This window comes from Ceratosolen solmsi, unplaced genomic scaffold (assembly GCF_000503995.2).
Source record: "Ceratosolen solmsi marchali unplaced genomic scaffold, CerSol_1.0 scaffold9, whole genome shotgun sequence".
Taxonomy (NCBI): Eukaryota; Metazoa; Arthropoda; class Insecta; order Hymenoptera; family Agaonidae; genus Ceratosolen; species Ceratosolen solmsi.
Genome location: NW_011948452.1, coordinates 355,868 through 378,482, shown reverse-complemented (window position 1 = coordinate 378,482; position 22,615 = coordinate 355,868). Strand labels below are relative to the sequence as shown.

Genomic DNA, 22,615 nt, shown 5'->3' with positions numbered 1-22,615 from the left:
TTAAATATATAAATTATATGTATAATAAATTCTTTAACTTTTTTAAAAGAAAATAATACATAATATTTTGATATTATATTATATATCATATTGTATATCTTATCTCCTATATTATTTATTCTATATAATAAAATCAAATATATATATATATTTATTGTTACAATATATTTTTTAGTATTCGCTAAAAATATAATAAAATAGAACGATGTGATACGCATTACTTAATATTAGAATTTGAATACGTTCAATAATTTGAATTGAATATAATTTTATATACGTAAAAAAACAGAAATTTACACTTGTACATTTTTTAAATTAATAGTATAAAATATTTGAAAAAAAAGCAAATATATACATACATACATATTTTTAAATATTACATGTATAATGTTACATGTATAGTTATAAAAATATAAAAATATACATTATTTGTTTTACGTCTTTCCAATAATTAATATTTTTATTAAAATTAATAGAATTACATTTAATAAGTTTTAAAATTTATATTCCTTCATTATTTCAAATGTTAAACTTTATTCTATGAGAATAACTAATAGCATAATATCTATAAATTATTGAAACTATTAAATAAATAATAAATTGAAAACATAAAAAGTAAATAATAATTTTAATTATACTATATTATTGTAATTATTTAGGATTCTAAAAACTAGATATTTGTAAAGAAAATTATTTTTCATAAGAAATCAGACATTTAAGAAACAATACTACTGAACCATCCATGTAAACACTTTGGCACTGGACCAGGTGTTTTAAATGTGACACGTGCAATTTCGTTGAAGGTGATAGCATTTAAAATTAATAGTGCAACTTCTGATTCGCGTTCTTGACCCCAAACGAGTGCACTAAGAACGATTCCATCATCTTCATTCTGAAAAATTTTAAATATATTGTTGCTTTTTAAAGGCTTACATATATATTCATTATTCTATTGATTATTTAATAGCCTAATAAATGCTATATTTTTCATTGTTTATTATATTAAATATTGATCAAATTTTCTTTTAACGATTCTAAATAATATTTTTTATCATTAAAAAAATGAATTACATTTCCATTTGGATCTGGTACAAATATTGGTTCACTAGGATATACTCCTTTCTCATACCAAACCAATTTAGTTTTTTGTTTTATATCCACTTTGATAATCTAAAAATTGTTATTTATTTATAAGTTTCTGTGCTTATGTAAATTATTTCACGTAACTAAAAATAATTACCGATCCAGGATTTTCAATATCGACATCACTAGATATTCCATAAAAATATCGATATTCTTTTCCAAAATTCGATTGATAATTAATGCGAGGTGTTTCGCATCCTAAATCACATAGTAATTCTGGCTTTACAAAGATTTTACCATTTGGTAGTTTAAAAGCTGCTGCTTTTTTTTTAAGAAAATTAATTTTGCTGTTATTATTATTATTATTAAAAACTTTACTGTCCCTCGACAACTTTTTAGCATTGAGATGATCATTTACAGTATCTAATGTTTCGTATACGTTATGGATAGTAATTAAGTTAAAATCAGACGAAATATTACTTGATGGTTCTTTCAAGGGTAAAACAAACCTAAGGGGTCGTCCTCGAAAAAGTGTGGAATAATTTGGATTTTTATGCATATTCTGAAATAAATTATAAACTATTGTAATTTTTTACTTTTAATAATTGAATACAAAATATACCTGTTAACTTTAAAAAAAATAAAACTACCTGCATTCTATCGATGTACATACAATCTAACATTTTAGCATCACGGTAGCAACATATATCCAAAACTACATAATTACCATCTCCTGTTTCATATTGATTTATTATGTGTAAGTAAAAGAAGGCCTCAGCAAGAAAAGTTTTCACGATTTTTCCTGTATTACGAGAAATAATATTGATATGAGTCTAAAATAAAAGAAAAATTTATAAACTTGATGTTTTAAATTTAAACGAAAAGTATATTATTTAACTTACATATTCATTTTCATACCACTTTAAACAAGTACACATTGGTTGATTTTTTATTTGACAAGTCACCAAGGACATTAATGCAATAGCTAATGGCTGCTCAACAATAATAAAATAATTCTGAGTAATTCCAAATGTATGCATATAAGACGGATTTAAAATCCATCTTGATTGAAGTGTTGAAACTATCTCAGCTTTATCGAACATGGATAATTTTTTTTTTTTTATTCTATTAACTATTTTACAGAGAAATATACGATTATTCATAATTTAATTATATATTTCCATTAAAAATTAATGATTAATAGAATTTACTATTTATAAAATTATTAGGTGAAAACTTTACAATGATATAGGCTGGACCTCTTTTTGTTACTCTCATCCCCAAATTATACACAGTTCCATCATTCATTATATGTGGATGGGATGTATGACTCACTATACTTATAAATTCTCCGATATTTACCTTAAAAATAAGAAAAGTTTTACAATAATTACAAAAAATGCATAAATGAATTGTATAAAGAAAAAATAATTCATATAAATGTTTTCTAAAATATTGATCTATATATATTATATATATATATATATATATATACGTAGGATACAAAATATTTTAAAAATGCATAAATTAGTTTATATATCAAATGAAGCAAATACTTGTATTAAATCGTATTTAAAATTAAGTATAAGATTAGTTTGAAAAATTATTAAGGTATAATAAAGTATTACCTTCTCTAAGGTTTCCAGCGATTTCGGATCAATACGATGTATAACAGGGGATTCAGTAAATGTATAATATTCATCACCAAACGGATAAACAGATATCATTGAATTATCGGATAAACTTTCTGTTGGATTAAATATAGAAGCAACTCTAAAATAGATAATCATTAATTTGATATAAAGACAAATTTCTTTAAACCGTTTTAGAATTACTCAAGGCTGTTTTATATACCTCTCAAATATACTTTGACAAGGATCAGGAACAGATTTTGTGCCAAATTCTGTAATGACAATCCTTTTAGCGGCATGGTTTTTTTTGTACACATCAGTTTGAATGAAACGACTTTGATATGTCACATTTCCATTATTTATTTCAAATCTGATAACAAAGCAATGATAATTTGAAAAAATAATATTCTAATATCTATTTTCGAATATTATATATCTGTCAAATTATTCATAAATCTATATAGATTAGTTCATAATTAGTTTAGATTAGTTAATCTATTTAGATTAGTAATTTAGATTAGTATGAACTTAAAAATAATTAGTTAAATATTATGATTTTTAAATAATTTAAAAATTAAGTAAGATATATTTTGATATAATATGTAATTTTTAATAATACGTACATTTTTATATAACTTTAATAACATAATGTTTTTAATTACATTTATATTATGTTCTAGTTACTAAATTTAAATATAAACAACAAATTTCATAATATTATTTTGGATTAATTATAATTGCTATTATGTAAAAAAATGTTTTTATATAATATTTTAAAGTGTAGGTTTATTTACCTATGGAGTAAAGCAGAACTGTCAAACAGATGATCAAATCTGTATTTACCAACTTTGAGACAGCCAGGTCCATTTCTTAGAAGTGTTCCCTTTAACCAGTTGGGAAGTTGACCGGAAATCGTACCGATAATGGGTTTTATTACTTCTTGTTCACACGAACGCATCCATATTGATGTATCAACATTTGGGTAGTAATTAGTCAAATTTGCAGTTGTATCAGATTTACTATTCTGGATGTTTGTCGATAAATTTATGCCTTCTTTCGTCTATAAAAAATACAGAAATATTACTTTTTCTATAACTTTTGCAAATTATTAAATGGAAATAACATTTTGTTAATATATATGATTCTATAATTAATTCATATATGATTATGAACTTACTTCAAATATTGTGGATTTTGAAGATGTTAATTTTGAAATATTTTGATTTAATAAATTTTCGATAATATTGAATTCTGAAGAATTAAAATCTTGATTAGAAACTGATCGTCGATATATATACATTTTTTAGTGTTAAAATCTTAAAAGCATTTAATATGTGTGTCAATTAAATTTGTTATTGCAGAAACACAATTCTTCCTTTATAATTAATAAAATATCTATTTTATAAAATAATAATTTAACAATTTGCATAATTTAAAACTAATTTTCATCTGACTAATTGTTATTGAACTCAATTTCCTTCTCATTGATTGTTAAAATTGAGATTACAATATATTGCACACGTGTATGGGAAAAGTCTATCATTCATACAACACTTGCGACTGATGAATATCGCCTAACTAGATGACTCTTGACCTTAAAAAGTATCAGTTGATAATCTCTTTAAAGCTACAATAATACCATTGAAACCTTACCAAACAGTAAGCAAGTAAATTTATTTAGGCTTCTAATCTCAACGTCATAATACGAAGTATTATACGATAAACGAAGTATATATTATGATAATTACGAAGTTTAGATTAATTCATAAATATTTTTGTACTTCGCGTGGGACCAAATTATGTTTCAGTAAAAAATTACGTTTCACGATACTAAATACATGTTATATATATCAGTATAAAAAATTTAATTATTTCTTTTTAAAAATTATACATCAATATTCATTTATACTACAACTCTTATTTTATGATGATAAATTAAAATAAATACAAAGATAATGCACTTTAGTTAATTGAATATATTCACTTGATATATTTCATCTCCTTTGTTTCCTAAAATTCTCTAAAACGCCAATGTATTATTTTATAATATCGGCTAGTGGACTATTCTAAGTATATAAAAACTAAATAGAAACCATAAGGCTAAATTTCCTGTTATAATTATGTAAATAATTCTGATAAGTAACACGATACAATTTTTAAATAAATACATTCTACGTAGATCTTTAAAACAAGGTAGAACATGTTATATATATAAATCATGTTGCTCTATTAATAAATGCAATAACATATATGAATTTTTTAATAATTATATACATTAAGTATACCATAGGATATGCTGTTTACACACTCAATAAACACAAAAATTAATATTTTGATATAAATTATTTGATCACAGATTAAATTAGTAGTATACTGCAAGTTATACACACATATATATTCGCGAATGCAGAAAAATGCAAATTCGAATGATGATCGTAGAGTTTGACTAATCGTGTTAGTTTGAAAGTTCATTTCTATAGTTACATATTATATAAATATATAAACATTATAAATAACTAATATAGCTCGACACTAACTCATATTTTTGTATATCTAGAGCTAGTAGTTTTGTTGAATCGATTTTAAATTATCAAATGTAATAATGACCATTTTTAAAAATTAAATGACCGGTATATATAGCCCATCATACAAAGAAATAATTTGCTTCACAGATGAAACAGCACTTTATTATACGCGCATGCATAGATAAGCTCTTGATTTGATTATACATAGTAGAGAAAATTCAAGGAAAGAACATTATTCGCAAATGAGTTTTATAAGCAAATGTGTTTTTGTTTTCGAACTTACGGCTCAAATCAAAGAACGCTAGCATGATTATTGATTGGTTTCATGTCTTAATTTATATGTTATTGTTAATAGCTGTTAAGTCCTTCAATTAATAAAATGAAAATAGATATATTTAAACAGAAAATAGAGATATTTAAATGGGTAGTCTTTTCTTGATCTACTTGTTCCTTACAATACAACCTTGTTTATTCAGAAAATATACTGCTATGTACAATTATTTTATATTTGGTTTAATAATGAATTAAAAATAACACTTGTTTTATTTTGATGAATGATATCTGTTAAATAAACTATTTAATAGTTTAATTTAAAAAGATTTAATTATCTAAATAAATCCTATTCTTCAAAATAATTCACTTATTTTATTCGCGGACTTGAGTTTATTATTTTATAATCTATTAAAAGTTTTCTTATTTAACGCATAGTAAGAGTATCGATAATTCATCAAGTATGAATAAATAATATAAAAATTCAGGTGTGTATATTACATGAGGCAAATAGAATTCTAATTATTATTTCTGATAATAAAAACATTTGAACTTCATAATTAATTAAAAAACATATAAAAATTTTTTTAAACAATAAATTAAAAATATTGTATTTATTAAAAACCATTTACGGTTCTAAAAAGATAGGCCCAATAAATAATGTAATATTATAACAAATTAATATATTTCATCTATTTATTCCTTTATTATATTTTTATTATATTTATTAGCATATTTACACCTTTGTAAATAATGAAATAACATTTTATTTACTCACACTTTAAATATATTATCGCGAATATAAGAAACAAAAAATAGTATTAACAAAAACATATTGTTATAAATATAAATTATTTTTTACTAACGTTTTCTTTATATTAAAAAAATTAATGCAATAATATATTTATATTAATTATAATTTTTTCTTTAAAATCATTAGTTTTTTATTTTTATCAAAAACCATCGATATTAAAGTTGTTAAAAAAATTTCACATAAAAAAAACTACAAATAATATCTGCAAAATGCTTTCATAAACATATTATTAAAAATTGATTATTTAAAAATATAATATTTTTACTGTAAAATGTAACGTGGAATCGTGTACAAATATATTATAAGAATTAAGTAAATACATTTTGTTAAATAATATTATATTACAAGTATTTAAAAATAGTAATGTAAATATTATGAAAACTTAATTCGAGGAAAAAAGTGAATTGCATTATTTTAGGCAATTAAAATTCGGCTTGCATATGATAATAAAGTATTAAAAAAATAATAAAATTATTGCAATGTATAGCTTTACAAATGGCATAATTTTAAATCAATCTAGATACACATTACTCTAGTTTTTCACATTCATCGGATGAGGTTGGAATAAACCAGTCAAGTACGTATTAACTTATCTAGAATATTTTCCTATTAAAATAATTTAAACTGATGTATAGCCTGATACAACACTATGTTATCGGATTATTGTGACTGCTAATCAATAATCTGATAATTTTACATTCAGAAAAAAATTTAAAGATCTTCAATTTTCAAAATCAATTTCAATATATCATTAAATACATTTCTAAATATAATTATCATTCTTTTATTATATACCATATAAGTTGGTTTTATTTCAAATCTTCCAAGTAAAGTATCGTCAATTAAATAAATGATAAATGTACGAAACATAAAGAGGATAAAAAATAATATATATGTATTATTGAGCAGTAATCAATATTATTTGTAAACATTTGTCATTATATATAGTTCAATTATGAGAATATGAAGATTATATAATATTCATTACAATTATGCAATAATGATATATGGATATAACTGTGCAATTATTATCTTATTTTTAACAAATAAAAAAGAAAACTGTTTTTCAAATAATTTTTACCACTTGTATATTCATAATTTTACTCGAATTGAAAAATATATCATATATAACTTTTAAGGAATATTTGAAAATTTATTCAATAGTTTTAAAAAAATTGAATATATGTTATTATTTTATTTTATGTAGTTTATTTATGTTTAGCTTATGTTATATATGTTATTTATATTATTTTTTATAGAAAAACTTCTAAAATTATATTTTAATAAAATAAATGACTTAATTTTTAATTTTTGCCCGCCATCTATTTTGGATTTGTTATACTGTTTTATTTCATTCCTAAATTTATATTAAAAAGAATAAATGTTTTTATAATCATCCTGAAAATAACTGTACATATACATTATCGATAATTTCTAACTATGACAATAATAGACAGTATCTATCAATTTTATTATACTATATTTTTTTTATATATAAAATCTTCGTTATCCTTAAACATTAAATCTCATGAATTTGCCAAATAAAATTTATTTTTTAACCGATTGTCAATATCTATATTTTTATCTCATTATCACAAACCCAATAAGATAATATTGGTTTAAATTATTCTTTATGCATTTATAATAAAAATTTCTTTAATTATAAAATTTCTTTTTATTTAAATTTAAAAACTACGAAACGTTTATTTTTTTATAATCACTCAAGACCAATAAAACATTATAAGTCGTCTGCAAAATTTTTTGTTTCCATATGAAAAGATATAGGAAAAAATATAATAAAATCAATTTCTATTACCGCAATGTAATAAAAATAAATTTGTGTGAATAATCTAAATTGTTCTATTAAACTCTTTAAATCTTCATAATAATTAATATAAATATATCAGAAATAACAGAAAAATATATATATAAATGTATATATTTAAATTTACACACATTTAAGTTCACATACGGGCTTTTTTATATTTTATAATTTTGACATTAACATATTTATACATTTTTCGATATTTATATAAATTTCAATGACTAATTCACGATTAAAGTTTTCAATGCTATCCCCGTATAAAAATCTGAACTTGAATGATATGATCAATGTATGCTATTTCTATTATAAAATATAACATATTATAATATATTGTTGTTACGGATTACAGTATTTTTGAGCGGAATACAAAGTGGGAGAAGTGTGAGCGCGCGAAACATTGTTTTGTAAACATTAGCCAACGGACTCGAAGAATGCTTCTAGCCGAAAAACTTGGATATACGACTATAATTTCAAGAAGTAATAATAAATGAACCTGACAAAGATATGCCCTATTGACGTCATGAAAAATAGCGGCATAGTAAAAGCCACCGAGTAACAGTCCGAGAATATTTAAGGATCTGCACGTGCCGCGATTCTTCCTTCTAGTAACAAGCACCCATTACGACAGGACCGACTCTACAGCGGTTCCGCCAACACATGTAAGCAACGCTGACGCTCGTTCTTACATCTTACCTCTACTCCGCGGTTTGCGCCCACATCAAGCACACGAACGTGCACCAATACCACCACTAAATTTGAGCTCACGGACACAAGCAGTGACGTCACACAGACGTTCTCCCACCACTCCGTACACTACAGCTCACCCCACGCCGGCTGCTAAGACGGCACCAACTTGCTGCCCCTACCACCACGAGTCTCCCACTACAACTACTCAACCCAAAGGAAGAAGGAGAATCACGCTCCAGGCTATCAAGAATACACGTACAAATTTATCGCCACCAACAATAATGAAGAAACACTGATCTATTCATTCTATCATACACTCATTTCGATATTCATAGATTATTAACTACTCATTATTTATTATATTTAATCAAAGGATAGACTATAAACATTAAAGGCAGTATTGAATAATTGCATTGCCCCTTCCACTTGCCAGCAAGCCTCCACCCACCATCAGAAGGAGATTTTTAGTCTGATCCCAGACAATTATATATACATCATTTTTTTCAAATTCAGATCATTTTTCAGAATAGACAAATAACATAATATATTTATACTTTATTTTGTCTTGACAAAGTAATTCAAATTAAATCGTTAATACTCATTATCCACATTTCGTTTATTCATGCCATTTAAAATAAATATTTAAATATTATAAGTTAAAATATATGATAGATCTATAATTGAAATTGTTTGTTATAATTATAATCATTAAAAAATTTCTCGATAAAAATTTGTATTATCTGTAATAACAAATATTATTTTTTATACTCTCTTATGATGCTCACTTTCATAAATTTTTACTTACGTTTTATAATAACTTGAGAGTTTTTTTATTGTATGTCATATGTATATACCTAGTTAATATTAGGTTCTAATTTAAAAATATTTTAAATTCATCTGAACTATAAACTAATTTTAACTTTATAATTAAGGTACCAATATGTTGAAATTCAAATTAAAGATATTTAATTCTATTCAGTATTTTTAATATATTTTAATGTGTTTATATTTAAAATAAATAAATTTATAATTTGAAAACAACAATAATGCGCGAATAAGAAATACAATTAATTAAACTGAATAACATTAAAATCATATAAAATAATATAATTTTTAAAATATTTCCTAAGCATAATGAACCATTATTAATATATTATACGTTAATAATCATAATTAGTTAGAAATTATTGTTTCATCCGTTAAAGAGTTAAAAAATTTGATCATAAATAATTAAAACTATTAATAATTAAAATAATTATTAAAGGTGAAACTCCCAATTTACATCAAGTATTAATTATTGTAATTAAGTCAATATGAAAATAAATACACATGATTAAATACAATAAACTAAACTTATTGGTCATTGGAAGTACTGAAAAATATAACTGATGTCAAAAATTATATCAATTTGATTTTTATTTTATTTTTCAACAATATAGACAATTAATATATGATTGACGACCTCGTTTCCTAACTAGGACTCCATGATCTTGGCATTGTTTAAGTAACGGTAGATAAAATATTAGCTAATTCAATGTAGTCACACTGGTATCTATATTCAGATGTATTTTATTCGTTTTTGAAATATTTAGTTTTTAGACATACGTAAATGATCAGCAAATGATTATTGTCAAATATAAATGAAATTATTATATTGAATTATTGTAAATCATAAATTGTTCTTTATTATAATTGTATTCAAATATTCTAAAACTAGAAAAATTCTATATTTTCTAGATAATACAAATAATAATAACATATAATTACGTGGATTCGTTATAAAATCATAAAATCGAAACTCGATTATACGATTATTCAAGTACTTATGAAAAGCAATATTTAAAAAAAAAAAGTTTATTCTTCATATTTTTATTGAATGTGTCTATGTTAAAAGTAAAACTGTCAAAAAAAGTTCCAATGTCTATATAAGTATTCAAAATTTAATTCTATTGATTTTTGAAATGTATTTAAATCTACAATAATGTTTAATAATTATACAATTTGGTAATATATAATAATCACAATAATCATTAATTTGCATTTTATATTAATCTAATTATATTTCACATATGACATCAATTAAATGTAATATAAAATCTATAATTACTAATCATGTAAAAAAGCGCTACTATTGAAATTCCAATCAGAAAAGAGAAATAAATTTTCTTATATTTATATAATATAACGACATAAAGGCTTTAATAGTATTCACATATAATATACGTGTCCGTTTTAATAATTTCTATAAATAGTCCTAATATATTTGAAATAATTATAAAATAATTACAAACTAATATTTGTGTCAATAATATATTAAAGGAATCATTAATTTACAGTTTTTAATATAATCACTTTAAATTTATAAATGTTACTAATTTTTTAGTTTTATTATTTTTCATAATATAGAAATGTTTTTTATTATTATTTTGTATTTTATTATTATTTTGTAATAAAAATATTACAGGTTATTTTATAAAAATAGTAGTTGTAACATTTATTCAAATAAATATTATCAGTTATTGTAATATATTCATAACAATTTATCTGTTTCAAAGGGCTCAAAAGGGCTGGATTAATATATAATTTAATTTTTACAATTTTGAAAAAAGAAACAAAATTATCATCTATACAAATATAAAGTATAACTACTTATGATATAAAATACTTATGATATATAATTAGAATATCGTGAAAAGAAATTAATATTTGCTTGATATATGTATCTATATATAAATATGTGTAAATTTATATGTCAACTAAATTAAATATATCATTTTTGTATGATCAAATCTTAATTTTTAAATTCATAGTTTGTATGGGAATATCAGTTCTTGTATATTTTTTGTCATATATTTTTTTAAATTAATGTCTATAATGTTCTAAACACATTAAATTGTGTATAAATTATAACAATTACATGATTCATACAATAATATGAAAGTAAATTTAATAGGAATTAGCAACTAAAAACCACTACAAAAACAATTAAAGTAATCATTTTTAATTTAGTTTACAATGACTTTGAAAAATAAGATTTTTTGTTTATATTAAAATTTATATAAAAAAATTATTAATATAAATAATATTAATAAAATAATAAATTAATATAAAATGATTTAAACTTCATTTAAATCAGATAAAAATTAATAATTAAAAAAGAAGTTGAGTGCATAAATATTTTAATTAATTAAAGTATTGTAATATGATAATTGTTTAATATTAATATATTTTAAAATTTTATTGTTTCAAAATTTCAAAATTTCAATGCTTTAATTTTATTTCAAAATATAATTCTTGAAAACAATTAAAAGCAAAATTAAATTTGAAAACAAGCCAACCATTCTTTGTCCTTTTATAAAATTGTTGAGTGAGCTTAGACAAGATTAATGAATATACGTTCTAACAAACCTATAATAAAAAAGTAATAACATTTAGAAGCACTACTGTAAAAAAATATATAGGAATTTGCACGTTATTTAATCACCTTATTTCATTGTAACTAGTCCAACAGAGAAATCTAGAGAGCAGCAGTGTCATTAACGCGTAATACTTAATCTGAATGTTCATTATGAGAATCAACATATGATACTGGGTATGAAAAATATAAACTAAACTCGGAGTATATAACTTGAATTTGATAGCAAATACTTCTGACCGGATCCGATACGGGCAGGCAAATAACTTAATCTTACAGACTCTCAAAAAATTTAAATCAATCACACGTCACACACGACATCAATCAACAACATGCAAGGTTCGAGGAACTATAAAACATTTTGCAATATTTCCGAGCTTAATTCTAATACTCTGGCTACCCAGTAAGTACATAACATCTTTCAAATCCTTTCCATAGTGTATTTCCTGGGATTCATCATTATTTTTTTTATATATCATAAATAAATATTTTTTAATTAAAGGAAATTGTTAAATAAAAAGATTCAGATGCTGTTGAAATAGTCTTTCAAATCATCTAATATATAAATATAAATAATGCAGTCATAAAAATACTATTCAAAAAAGATAATGAAACAGAGACAACCGGTATTGTTTTTACTTATTTAATATCTAATCATATCGAGATTCATTATCGTAAAAATGATATTGAGATACTGTATACTTATATAAATGATTGCATGGTAAAAATATTATGAAATAATTATACTATATAAATAATTAATTTAAACAGTATATACTTAACACAATATTAAACATATATTCTCAATTCATCGATTTATTATTTATCCTCAAAAAATTATTTATTAAATAATTAAAATTTCAAATATAACTAAATAATACATTAAATTACGTGAATTTTGTTTCCACTGTCAATACTAGTATCACACTGTTTTAATTTTAGCTAAGAAATTAGTAATTATTATATATCTTAACAATGAACATGAAAAACTGAGAACATAAAATTAGTAAAAATTGTTACATTTTTTGGAAAATATTCAAATTTTATTCAATCAAATATTAAATATATACATTCATATTTTAATTTTACTAAACTTATCCATTTTTTAAATTAATCATAAATTTTAAATTATACATAACATTATATGATATGTGCATATACCTACAAATAAAGTAAAAAAACATATTTATCATAATTTATTACTCTATTTTTTAAAAATATTTTATCTTATAGACAATATACTTTAAAGAAATATAATGAATTTATATTAAATTTTTTGTATGTTCATAATAACACATTTATGTTTAAAATTTTTAATTCTAACTTTAATCCTCTAGGTTTTATTTTCGATTTTATTATCTACACAATTTGTAAACTATGTACGTCCACAATTAAAAAATTGCTTAATAAAATTATATCAATAATACTTTAAGTAAATGTTATATTTTAACAATCCTTAATTCAAATAATGTGAAATCTTATGCTTTAGCGACTAAGATAATAATAACAATATCTAATAATAATTTATACAAAAAATATTTTTAATACATTATTTCAATTTTTAAATTCTTGGAATATCTGAAAATATTTGTGTGTACTTAAAAAACGAATTTTATTTTATATTATTTATCATTCGAATAAATTTATAATTTAAGTAATAAAACTTATTATGCATTATTCACAATTCTGGTGAAATATTGATTTTTATTAATACTATATTTCATAAATACGTATTTTCTAAAATAAATTTTAAATTTTAAATATGTGGATAAAACATGATATAAATAACATGAAATAAAAATAATTATATATTTTAAAATATATTTCTATGGTTTTGTAATTAAATAATACTAATAATATTTTAAAAGACTATAAAAAGTAGTTAACTTTACTTGTACTTTTTTACTTATTCTCTAACCGGACCTTAATTAAATCGAAACTCCAATATTCATGCACATAGAATACATATAAATCTCGTTTTGTATAAATAAAAGATACACCGAATTTAAAATTCAGCCTTTTTTTTAGTTAAATATAATATCTTTTTCACTGGATTAATTTTAGCTATCACAATATAAATTTAAATCCGATATCTCATAAATAAAAAATCTAATAAGTTTTTTTATAAACAATAAAGTTTATTGATCTGGTAAAAAATATAAATATTTTCATATATTTTATTAAACTTTAGATAAACTAAATGTATTTAATCCAAGAACAACTATTCATATACTAAAATCTAACTCTTTCATCATTTAAATTTGTACTATCACCGAGAGAAGTTATTTTATTTTTATTTTTTTAATTTGAATACTATTCAATTCATTCGTTGAAAACTATAACATACAATTTTTTATTTTCAAAATTTATTTATTTACAAATTTTTAAATATAAAATGAAATTGTTACCCAGTAATGCGTACATTCTGCTTTAAATAATTTGAATAAATCTCAATATTACAATGTAATACATATTAGTGTATAAAAATCGATAATTATTATTGTTAAAGTTATCAATTATCATTAATTAGCTAAATAGTAATAATATCTTTAATAATGCCAAAATATTTATGTGTAATACAAGATTGGATAGTAATACTTTTTTTCTAATTATATCAATGATATCATAATAATATTACTCATTTTTATTAAATTATTAATGATGAAAGTCACACGATTTAAAATAAATAAAATGGTTCTATAAAATAACATTAATCGTTGTATTATTTATTTTCCTTTAAATTTTATTTCCGATTCCGAATTATAATTGATTTTTTATTTTTCTATAGTATTAAAAATAAATAATAAACTATTTATCTTAATTTTGTTGATTCTTATGGTTACCTTCAATTATTTAAAATTTTTTTAATAATTTGAAAAATTCTTGTATTATAATTATATCTATTTTATTAAAAAAATTGAAAAATATACAAAATTTGATATTATCATTCGAAGTGTATAAGTGAATAATATAAGTATTCATGATAAAAAAGTAAAGCAAAATATACAGAAATCATATTTAAGATATTCAGTATAATTTATATTTTGATTGAGTCAACTATAAAAATTTACTAATAAAACTAATAAAAAGTAATAAACTAATAAAAAGTCACTAATAAAAATTTTAATTATTCTTAATAAGAATTATCAGAATATTAGAAATATAAAGAATAATAAGTTCTTTTTAATAGTAACGAGAATGCACTAGTATACTACAATATATATTTATAGAATTATCAATATTTCTCTATAAAACTCATAATTTATTAAAAGTCAATTTCAGAATGATTTGTTGAAGTTATTGTATTAGTTTTTATTTTATAATTAATAATTATTAAGGTAAGTTTAAACTGTGAAATACAAAATTTAATTTTTTACATTTACTTTGACAAATTTATAATGCTATATTAATTATTGCTTGTATTTTACTGTGTTTAATGAAAATTAATAATATAATACATTTAATAATATAATAATACATTTAATAATATAAGTTTAATAATATCTATACATTTTCACTAGTAAGCTTATTTATTAATTTTTTTTAACGTTCTTTAATAACGTTATCAAAGACTGCATTTTAAAAATTATGAGGTTCAACAGATTATGTTTAAATAAACAAGGTCTTTAAGATAATAGCCTCAAAATAGAGAATGCAATGAAGTGAAATGTCGGATGTAGTCGTTTTCACTAAGTACTTGCAAGCCCATTTAAAATTGAGTAAAGATAATGAGAAAAGGTATAAATATGTTCTCAGAGATATGATAGACATCAGTCAGAATTAATAAGAAACTTGTCGAATATCTTACAAAAAGACAATAATATCAAGTATTCAACCCATTTATAAAAGCGGAAATGTGATAAATAGCACCATCTCTGTAACAGTGGAACTCTTAGCTAGTGCAGATTCGGAGGTGATATTAATTAGAGGATATTACATCGGTAACAAAAAGCACACGCACAAACCAATATCCCCTACTCTAGTTCATCAAAAGAACAGCTCGCATATACGGGGCAGAAAAAGTTTGGCCGCTGGTCGAGCGACCTGTACTCACACATAACGTACTGAGCGCCACTTGTCATAGCTGGATAACGCATATACAAGATAATAGCTAAGCTGCTTCAATGACGTATTGAAAAAGACTATATAAATTAGGCCTGACCGTCAATAAACCACACCCGCGATTTTTAACCTCAGACTTCGCAAAGGTTCCGACATCACGAATAGAATGATCAGGGACATAAGATTTCCGATATTAAGGATTACTATACGCATGAATTAGACTTATTCCTGAGAACATGTCGCGCTCGCACTCATCGCTCTCATTAATTTAAGATTCGCGAGTATATTTGAGATTTCGTTTCTCTTCGTCTTCGTTTTACGACTCAGTACGTGCTATATAACTTCCGAGAATACTGCTGATACGAACTTACCACTTTTTCACTATAGGCCATTTGTGATTCTTAATCTGTGATTTGTCCTTACTTATTTATGCTGTAAAACGCACAATTAACATCGCTACGTAACCATGGCCGAGTGAGTACAGACGCTTTATCCTTCCATAGGGATAACTCTTTACGAAAGAATATATTGATTCAAATTTTATTGTGCAATAATTTCAAACACGGCTAGTTATTGCCAATAATACGCATTGGACCTATACTATCAAATGAGCGCTCTTATTAATGCCGTTTTCAATCATATTGAATATTTTGTATTATTAATAAATCTTCATAAATTTTAAGTACAGATTTAAATTAATATAATCTATTTTGATTTATTAATTTTTATTTTCAGTTGTGTTTCTATTACAATTTTATTTTAAATGATATTTTATTATTTTACAAATCACTGTATTTGATTAAATTTATTATTTGTCGCAAAAGAAATAGGTGATAAATATTCATTATAAAATATTATTTTAATAAATATAAATAAATTTAAGTATGCATAATTTATTCTAATGAATCTCGATAAACTATATCTTGATTACTTCTATACTGAATTATATTTATTTCTAAGGTTGTTAAATTATCAATTACCAGTGAAAATAGTAATAAACTGTCCGAATAAAACACAAAAATATAAATCACTTTACAATGGACAATTTCAAAAAGTTAGGTATTTTAAACTTGCAGAAAGCAAAAATTATTTTTGAATTTTCTATTTTTACCATATCTATATGTATATTAAGTTTAAAAAATTCATTCAAATTATTAAAATAATAATTAAACTTTTATATTTATAAATCAGTATTATACCTTTTTTATAGCCTTTTAAATGAATATGTATTTTATGTGACGCAAATAATTTATATTTTTATATAAGATACTAGAATTATTCGCAACAATAAGCGAACAGTAAATTCGCATTTTACGACGAGTATTATTAATAACAGTTTTAACAAAATATTTGGAGTCATCTAAATTTTTCGAAGTTGCATTTGAATGATTGCCATTTTTAAAAATTAATTAGTTTTTGAAAATAATCATTTCTTTTTCATATCAATATCATTTTTATTTTTTACCAAATTACATTACAATTACATATATATTGAATATTGTATATGATTATCATAATTATAAATGATTATATTAATGAAAAAATAAAAATTTCGAGATAAATTGTTAACTTTTTTTATAAAAATGAGCAATTCAATAATAATAATATTTATATAATAGTTTCCAGTTATAGTTATATCCAGTAAATAAATTTAATTGAAAGTAATGAAAAAATTAATATAATTTTCTTAAAAATTTTTATAAATTATACTGCTCTACTAATCAATGTACAACATTTTCCAAAAAATATCATTCTAATAATTACATAAACAAAACTTTAGCTTTAAAAATATTTTGAAAATGTTACGTAGATCGGTTTTTATTATTTATGAATTTTTAATAATACAGTTATTAATTTTACAAAATACTAAATTAATAAACAAAACCATATCATTAATATTGTTATTACAATATTTAATGAAGATAATGTAAAAACTATTTGTCGCTCGTGATATAATTAAGTCGATCTTAAATCTTATTACAATGTAACTGAAAATTAAGAATGTTATATAAACAAATTTCTTAAATATTAAACTAATGTATAATAAAGTATTTAAATAATGTATCTGTATATATAATATATTATTTGGATATATAGAATGTATCAATATATGTGTAGAAAATAGTTTTGAAACTTTCATTATAATATTAACATAAGAATATAATTTTATTTAATTGGAAAATTGATTTATTCTTATTTTATGTAAATAATAATTATTAAATAATAGTTCATTAAAAAAAATTGTTTAGATAACAGCTTAATTATAAATCAAATAAACTGCACTGATAAAAAAGTTTTTTAATTACTTATATGTGCTTATAAATAAAAACACTAATATATAATTTTAAATCATATTAAATTTACAATAGTTATTAAAATAATATCAAAATCATAGTAATTTTTTACTTAAAACGAATATCAATCTGTAATAATTTTTTCCAATATATATAAGTTTATCTATTATTTAATACCATTTTTATTTATTCTATGCTAATTTATTTTTTGATAATTATCTCATATACATATTATAATTCAACAAAATTGGAAATATAATTTAAGTCCAAACTCAAAAATTTGTAGCTATTAAATCACATATAAAACTTTGGCTGAATGTTTAAAAAGTATAAGTATATAACACATTTCAGTACCAAAATTTTATTTTAATGTGATTCGAATTACCTCTTGGTATTGAAAATCCTAAATTTAGAACTACTTTTTACATGTTGCTATTGAAATCAAATTAATTCATGATGTATCAAGTATTTTAATATTAATTTAATTACAAAAAAATTAAACTAGCTTTTCAAATTGTAATATTTATAAAGTTTTACTTGAATTCTGATCCTGTACAATCGTAATTAATTAATTATATCGATAATTATATACTTACATACAAAATACTCGAAATTCATATATTCATAATGAATTTTCTTTATGAAAATTGTATATATCATCACTGTAACAATTATAAAGATGTCGCTTAGAACAAATGTATCCATTTAATAAAATTTATTATGATTAATTATAATATTAAAATAAAATAATATCAACAAATTATAAAAATAGAATAATTAAAAAATAGTTACAAACAAATGTTATACTAATAAAATATTAAAATGTTATATTTAAACAAATTTAAATATATTATATTAAACAATTTAAAAATATTTATATTTACTTATTTATACTATTATTTTTTAATACAGTTCATTATCTGTAGAAAACATTATTATACTATATTCATAATTAATAAAAATATAATTTCTAATTATTAATGCAATATTCAATAATAAAAATATTTATAATATTTGGAAAATAATTTTCATAATATATTGATCATTTGCATTAATAATGAATATATATTTATAATAATTAAATAATTAATACTTTGGAATATTATAAAATTGTATATATTTTTCTTTCTTTTATTTTACAATTATATATTTAAATTTTAATTATAAAATTCTTAGATTAAATACGATGCAAATATATGTCTTTAAAAATTTATCATAATTTTTGTACATTAAATTAGTTATAGTTGTGAATTAATTACTAATCATTATTACATTTTTGTTCAAGATATCTCTAAACATTTAATTATGAACTAATGGCATTGCATAATTCTGAAATTATCAGCTAATTATTATAAGCAAAAAAATTCAATGAATCGTATGAAAATATTATATTATACTAAAATTATAAAAAAAAGTTTTACCTATGATTATAATTTTTTTTTCAAAATAATTAAATGTATAAATATAAATTTGACAGTGTAATGTGTCAAAATACATTTATGTCTACATAAAAAAGTTTTTAAACTTTATATACATTCTTCATTCAAAATTAATTACTTCACAAAATATTAAATTGTCAGAAATACTTTTATAAAAATATAAGTGTGTGTAATACAATAATTTATTCAATATTTTATAATTGTTAATTTTTGTTAACTCCACCTTTATTTTTATTAATTTATTTTAATTTTAAACTATTAGCATCATGACTCTACTAATCCATTGTACCTTGTTTAGACAAAATTCAATAATACTTGGTGCTAAAAAAGCTGCTCTTGTACATCAAAAATACAATGCAGGAACACAATCTATCACAAATATTACTAATAAAAATCAAGAAAAAAAAATGAAAAAAATACAAGGTAGTCCGTACAGGCAAATTTTAGCTGCTTTCGTTGCTCAATTAGGAACTATTAATACTGGTATGACCTTTGGCTTTCCTGCAATAGCTCTTCCGCAATTGAAAGATGGAAATGGAACTATAAATATAAATTTAAATGAAGCATCTTGGATAGGTATGAATATATTTTAAATATAATAATATTTCAATTAAACATCTTTAAATAATTTTAAAGGTTTAGATTGGCTTAATTAGTTATCTATATGAAAACAATTTTTGTAAATACTTCTATCAATTTCTAGCAAGCTTCTCAGCTATTGGCACACCTATTGGCTGTTTTTTCTCTGGCTATATGATGGATATGCTTGGAAGAAAACTATCTTTGATTGTCACAGAAGTACCTGCTTTACTTGGTTGGTTACTGATATTCTATGCATCAGATGTTCATATGATTTATGCTGGAAGATTTTTTACAGGACTTGGATCTGGAATGGTAGGCGCACCAGCTAGAGTATATACTAGTGAAGTAACTCAACCACATCTTCGAGGTATGTTAACTGCTATAGCCAGTGTAGGAGTCAGTACAGGAGTTCTTATCGAGTATGCATTAGGTGCCATAATCTCATGGAATGTATGTGCAAGCATTAGTGCTATTATACCTGCAACTGCATTAGTTCTCATGTTCTTATTTCCTGAAACACCTTCATATTTAATTTCTATTAATAAACCTGAAGAAGCAAGAGAATCGTTAAAGAAATTTCGAAGTACTTCGTATGACCTAAATGAGGAAATGAACACATTGATAAATTTTTCTAATAAAAACAATCTTAAGAAACTTACTGGTTTTTATGAAATAGTAGTTGCACTAGTTCAACCAAATGCATTAAAACCATTCTTATTACTATTCCTTTATTTTCTAATTTATCAATGGACTGGAACAAATGCTGTTACATTTTATGCAGTGGATATTGTTGCAATATCTGGAATTCAATTAAACAAATATTTTGTAACAGTTTTCTTTGGTGTTATAAGATTAATTTCAACGATAGCTGCTTGTATTGCTTGTCGAAGATATGGAAGAAGACCAATGACTTTAATTTCATCTATTGGTTGTGGAATAACTATGATTGGACTTGGAATATATATATGGTTAAAAGAATATTTAGTTAATTACTCATGGATTCCAATTCTTTGTATTACAGGTTATTCTATTGCATGCACACTAGGATTTTTAGTTATTCCCTGGATAATGATTGGCGAAATTTACCCAGTACAAATTCGTGGTATAATTGGTGGATTAACAACAATGTTTGCACATAGTTTTGTCTTTTCAGTAGTCAAAACATACCCATTACTAGCAACATTAATTACACAACATGGAACATTTCTTCTTTATGGATGCATTTCATTGATTGGCACTATTTATTTCTACATATATTTGCCAGAAACTAAAAATAAATCACTCCAGGAAATAGAAGATTTTTTTTCAGGAAGAAACAATGATTTAAAAACTGGAAAAATAAATATTAAACCAAATTTTCTGCAAGTGAGAAAGGGCCAAGTGCTTCCATAGTTATAGATTTATGTAATATTATAATGTTTTTAAATAATTTTTAATACGAATTTCACAATAATTAATGCCATAAAAATTAATTGTTTATTAAATTAAAAGAATATAATATACAAAGCATCAATATTCTAAACTACAAAAATAAATTTGTAATTTTATATATAAATAGAAAACTGTAAGCATTAAATATATTTTTAATTTGAATTCTTTTAAAATATATATGAAATAATATTAAGTAGTTTCTCAAATGTCACCTTAAAAGGTGTTAACTTCAAAATTCCAATAAAATGTAATTAATATTTATTAATATTATGAGTTTTCACAGCCAATCAAATATATACATTTCAAAAAAATTAAAATTAATATTCCTTAAACCAATAAGTAATCATTGAAAATATAAAATATAATAACCATAGTGAAGATAATTTAGAATTTATTTTTTAAAAAATATTTAATTTTACAATCATTAAATATTTATTATAACTATTTTTCATTTATATTTTTTAAAAATATGAATATGACTAATTTTATATTTATATATCTTATATAAATATACATATAAAATATTACAATAAAAATTATATGAAATTTTACAAATG

The 22,615-nt window shown here is 21.9% G+C and overlaps 2 protein-coding genes across 5 annotated transcripts; one reads left to right on the top strand and one right to left on the bottom strand.

Moving 5' to 3' along the window:
• Window positions 1-647: 647 nt before the first annotated feature.
• Window positions 648-9,156, bottom strand: ninaB (neither inactivation nor afterpotential B). Its single transcript, XM_011505187.1, has 10 exons — window positions 9,151-9,156; window positions 3,509-3,774; window positions 2,938-3,084; window positions 2,712-2,856; window positions 2,295-2,445; window positions 1,986-2,215; window positions 1,734-1,916; window positions 1,241-1,645; window positions 1,072-1,170; window positions 648-892 (listed from the first exon to the last, which is right to left on the bottom strand). Exons 1-10 carry the CDS (start codon window positions 9,154-9,156, stop codon window positions 716-718), a joined length of 1,809 nt encoding a protein of 602 aa, XP_011503489.1. The 3' UTR covers window positions 648-715.
• Window positions 8,764-22,089, top strand: LOC105366648 (facilitated trehalose transporter Tret1). 4 transcript variants are annotated; one of them, XM_011505153.1, is made up of 4 exons: window positions 12,337-12,653; window positions 20,344-20,621; window positions 20,749-20,859; window positions 20,923-22,089. In XM_011505153.1, the coding sequence occupies exons 1-4, from the start codon at window positions 12,583-12,585 to the stop codon at window positions 22,017-22,019; spliced, it is 1,557 nt and encodes a 518-aa protein (XP_011503455.1). In that variant the 5' UTR covers window positions 12,337-12,582; the 3' UTR covers window positions 22,020-22,089. The 4 variants fall into 4 exon arrangements, with proteins under 4 accessions (XP_011503458.1, XP_011503455.1, XP_011503456.1 ...); XM_011505156.1 differs by lacking the exon at window positions 12,337-12,653 and adding an exon at window positions 8,764-8,807 and having other exon boundaries at window positions 20,749-22,089; XM_011505154.1 differs by having other exon boundaries at window positions 12,337-12,589; window positions 20,749-22,089.
• Window positions 22,090-22,615: the final 526 nt, after the last annotated feature.

Bases quoted from the DNA above. Each gene is read 5' to 3' on its own strand.
- LOC105366648 (XM_011505152.1), top strand. From the start codon at position 12,583: ATGCAAGGTTCGAGGAACTATAAAACATTTTGCAATATTTCCGAGCTT. The intron at 12,654-20,343 runs GTAAGTACATAA...TACCTTGTTTAG, and splicing joins TCTAATACTCTGGCTACCCA to ACAAAATTCAATAATACTTG. The intron at 20,622-20,748 runs GTATGAATATAT...ATCAATTTCTAG, and splicing joins AAATGAAGCATCTTGGATAG to CAAGCTTCTCAGCTATTGGC.
- ninaB (XM_011505187.1), bottom strand. The intron at 3,085-3,508 runs GTAAATAAACCT...CTTTGTTATCAG, and splicing joins AGTTCTGCTTTACTCCATAG to ATTTGAAATAAATAATGGAA. The intron at 1,171-1,240 runs GTAATTATTTTT...AACAATTTTTAG, and splicing joins ATATTGAAAATCCTGGATCG to ATTATCAAAGTGGATATAAA.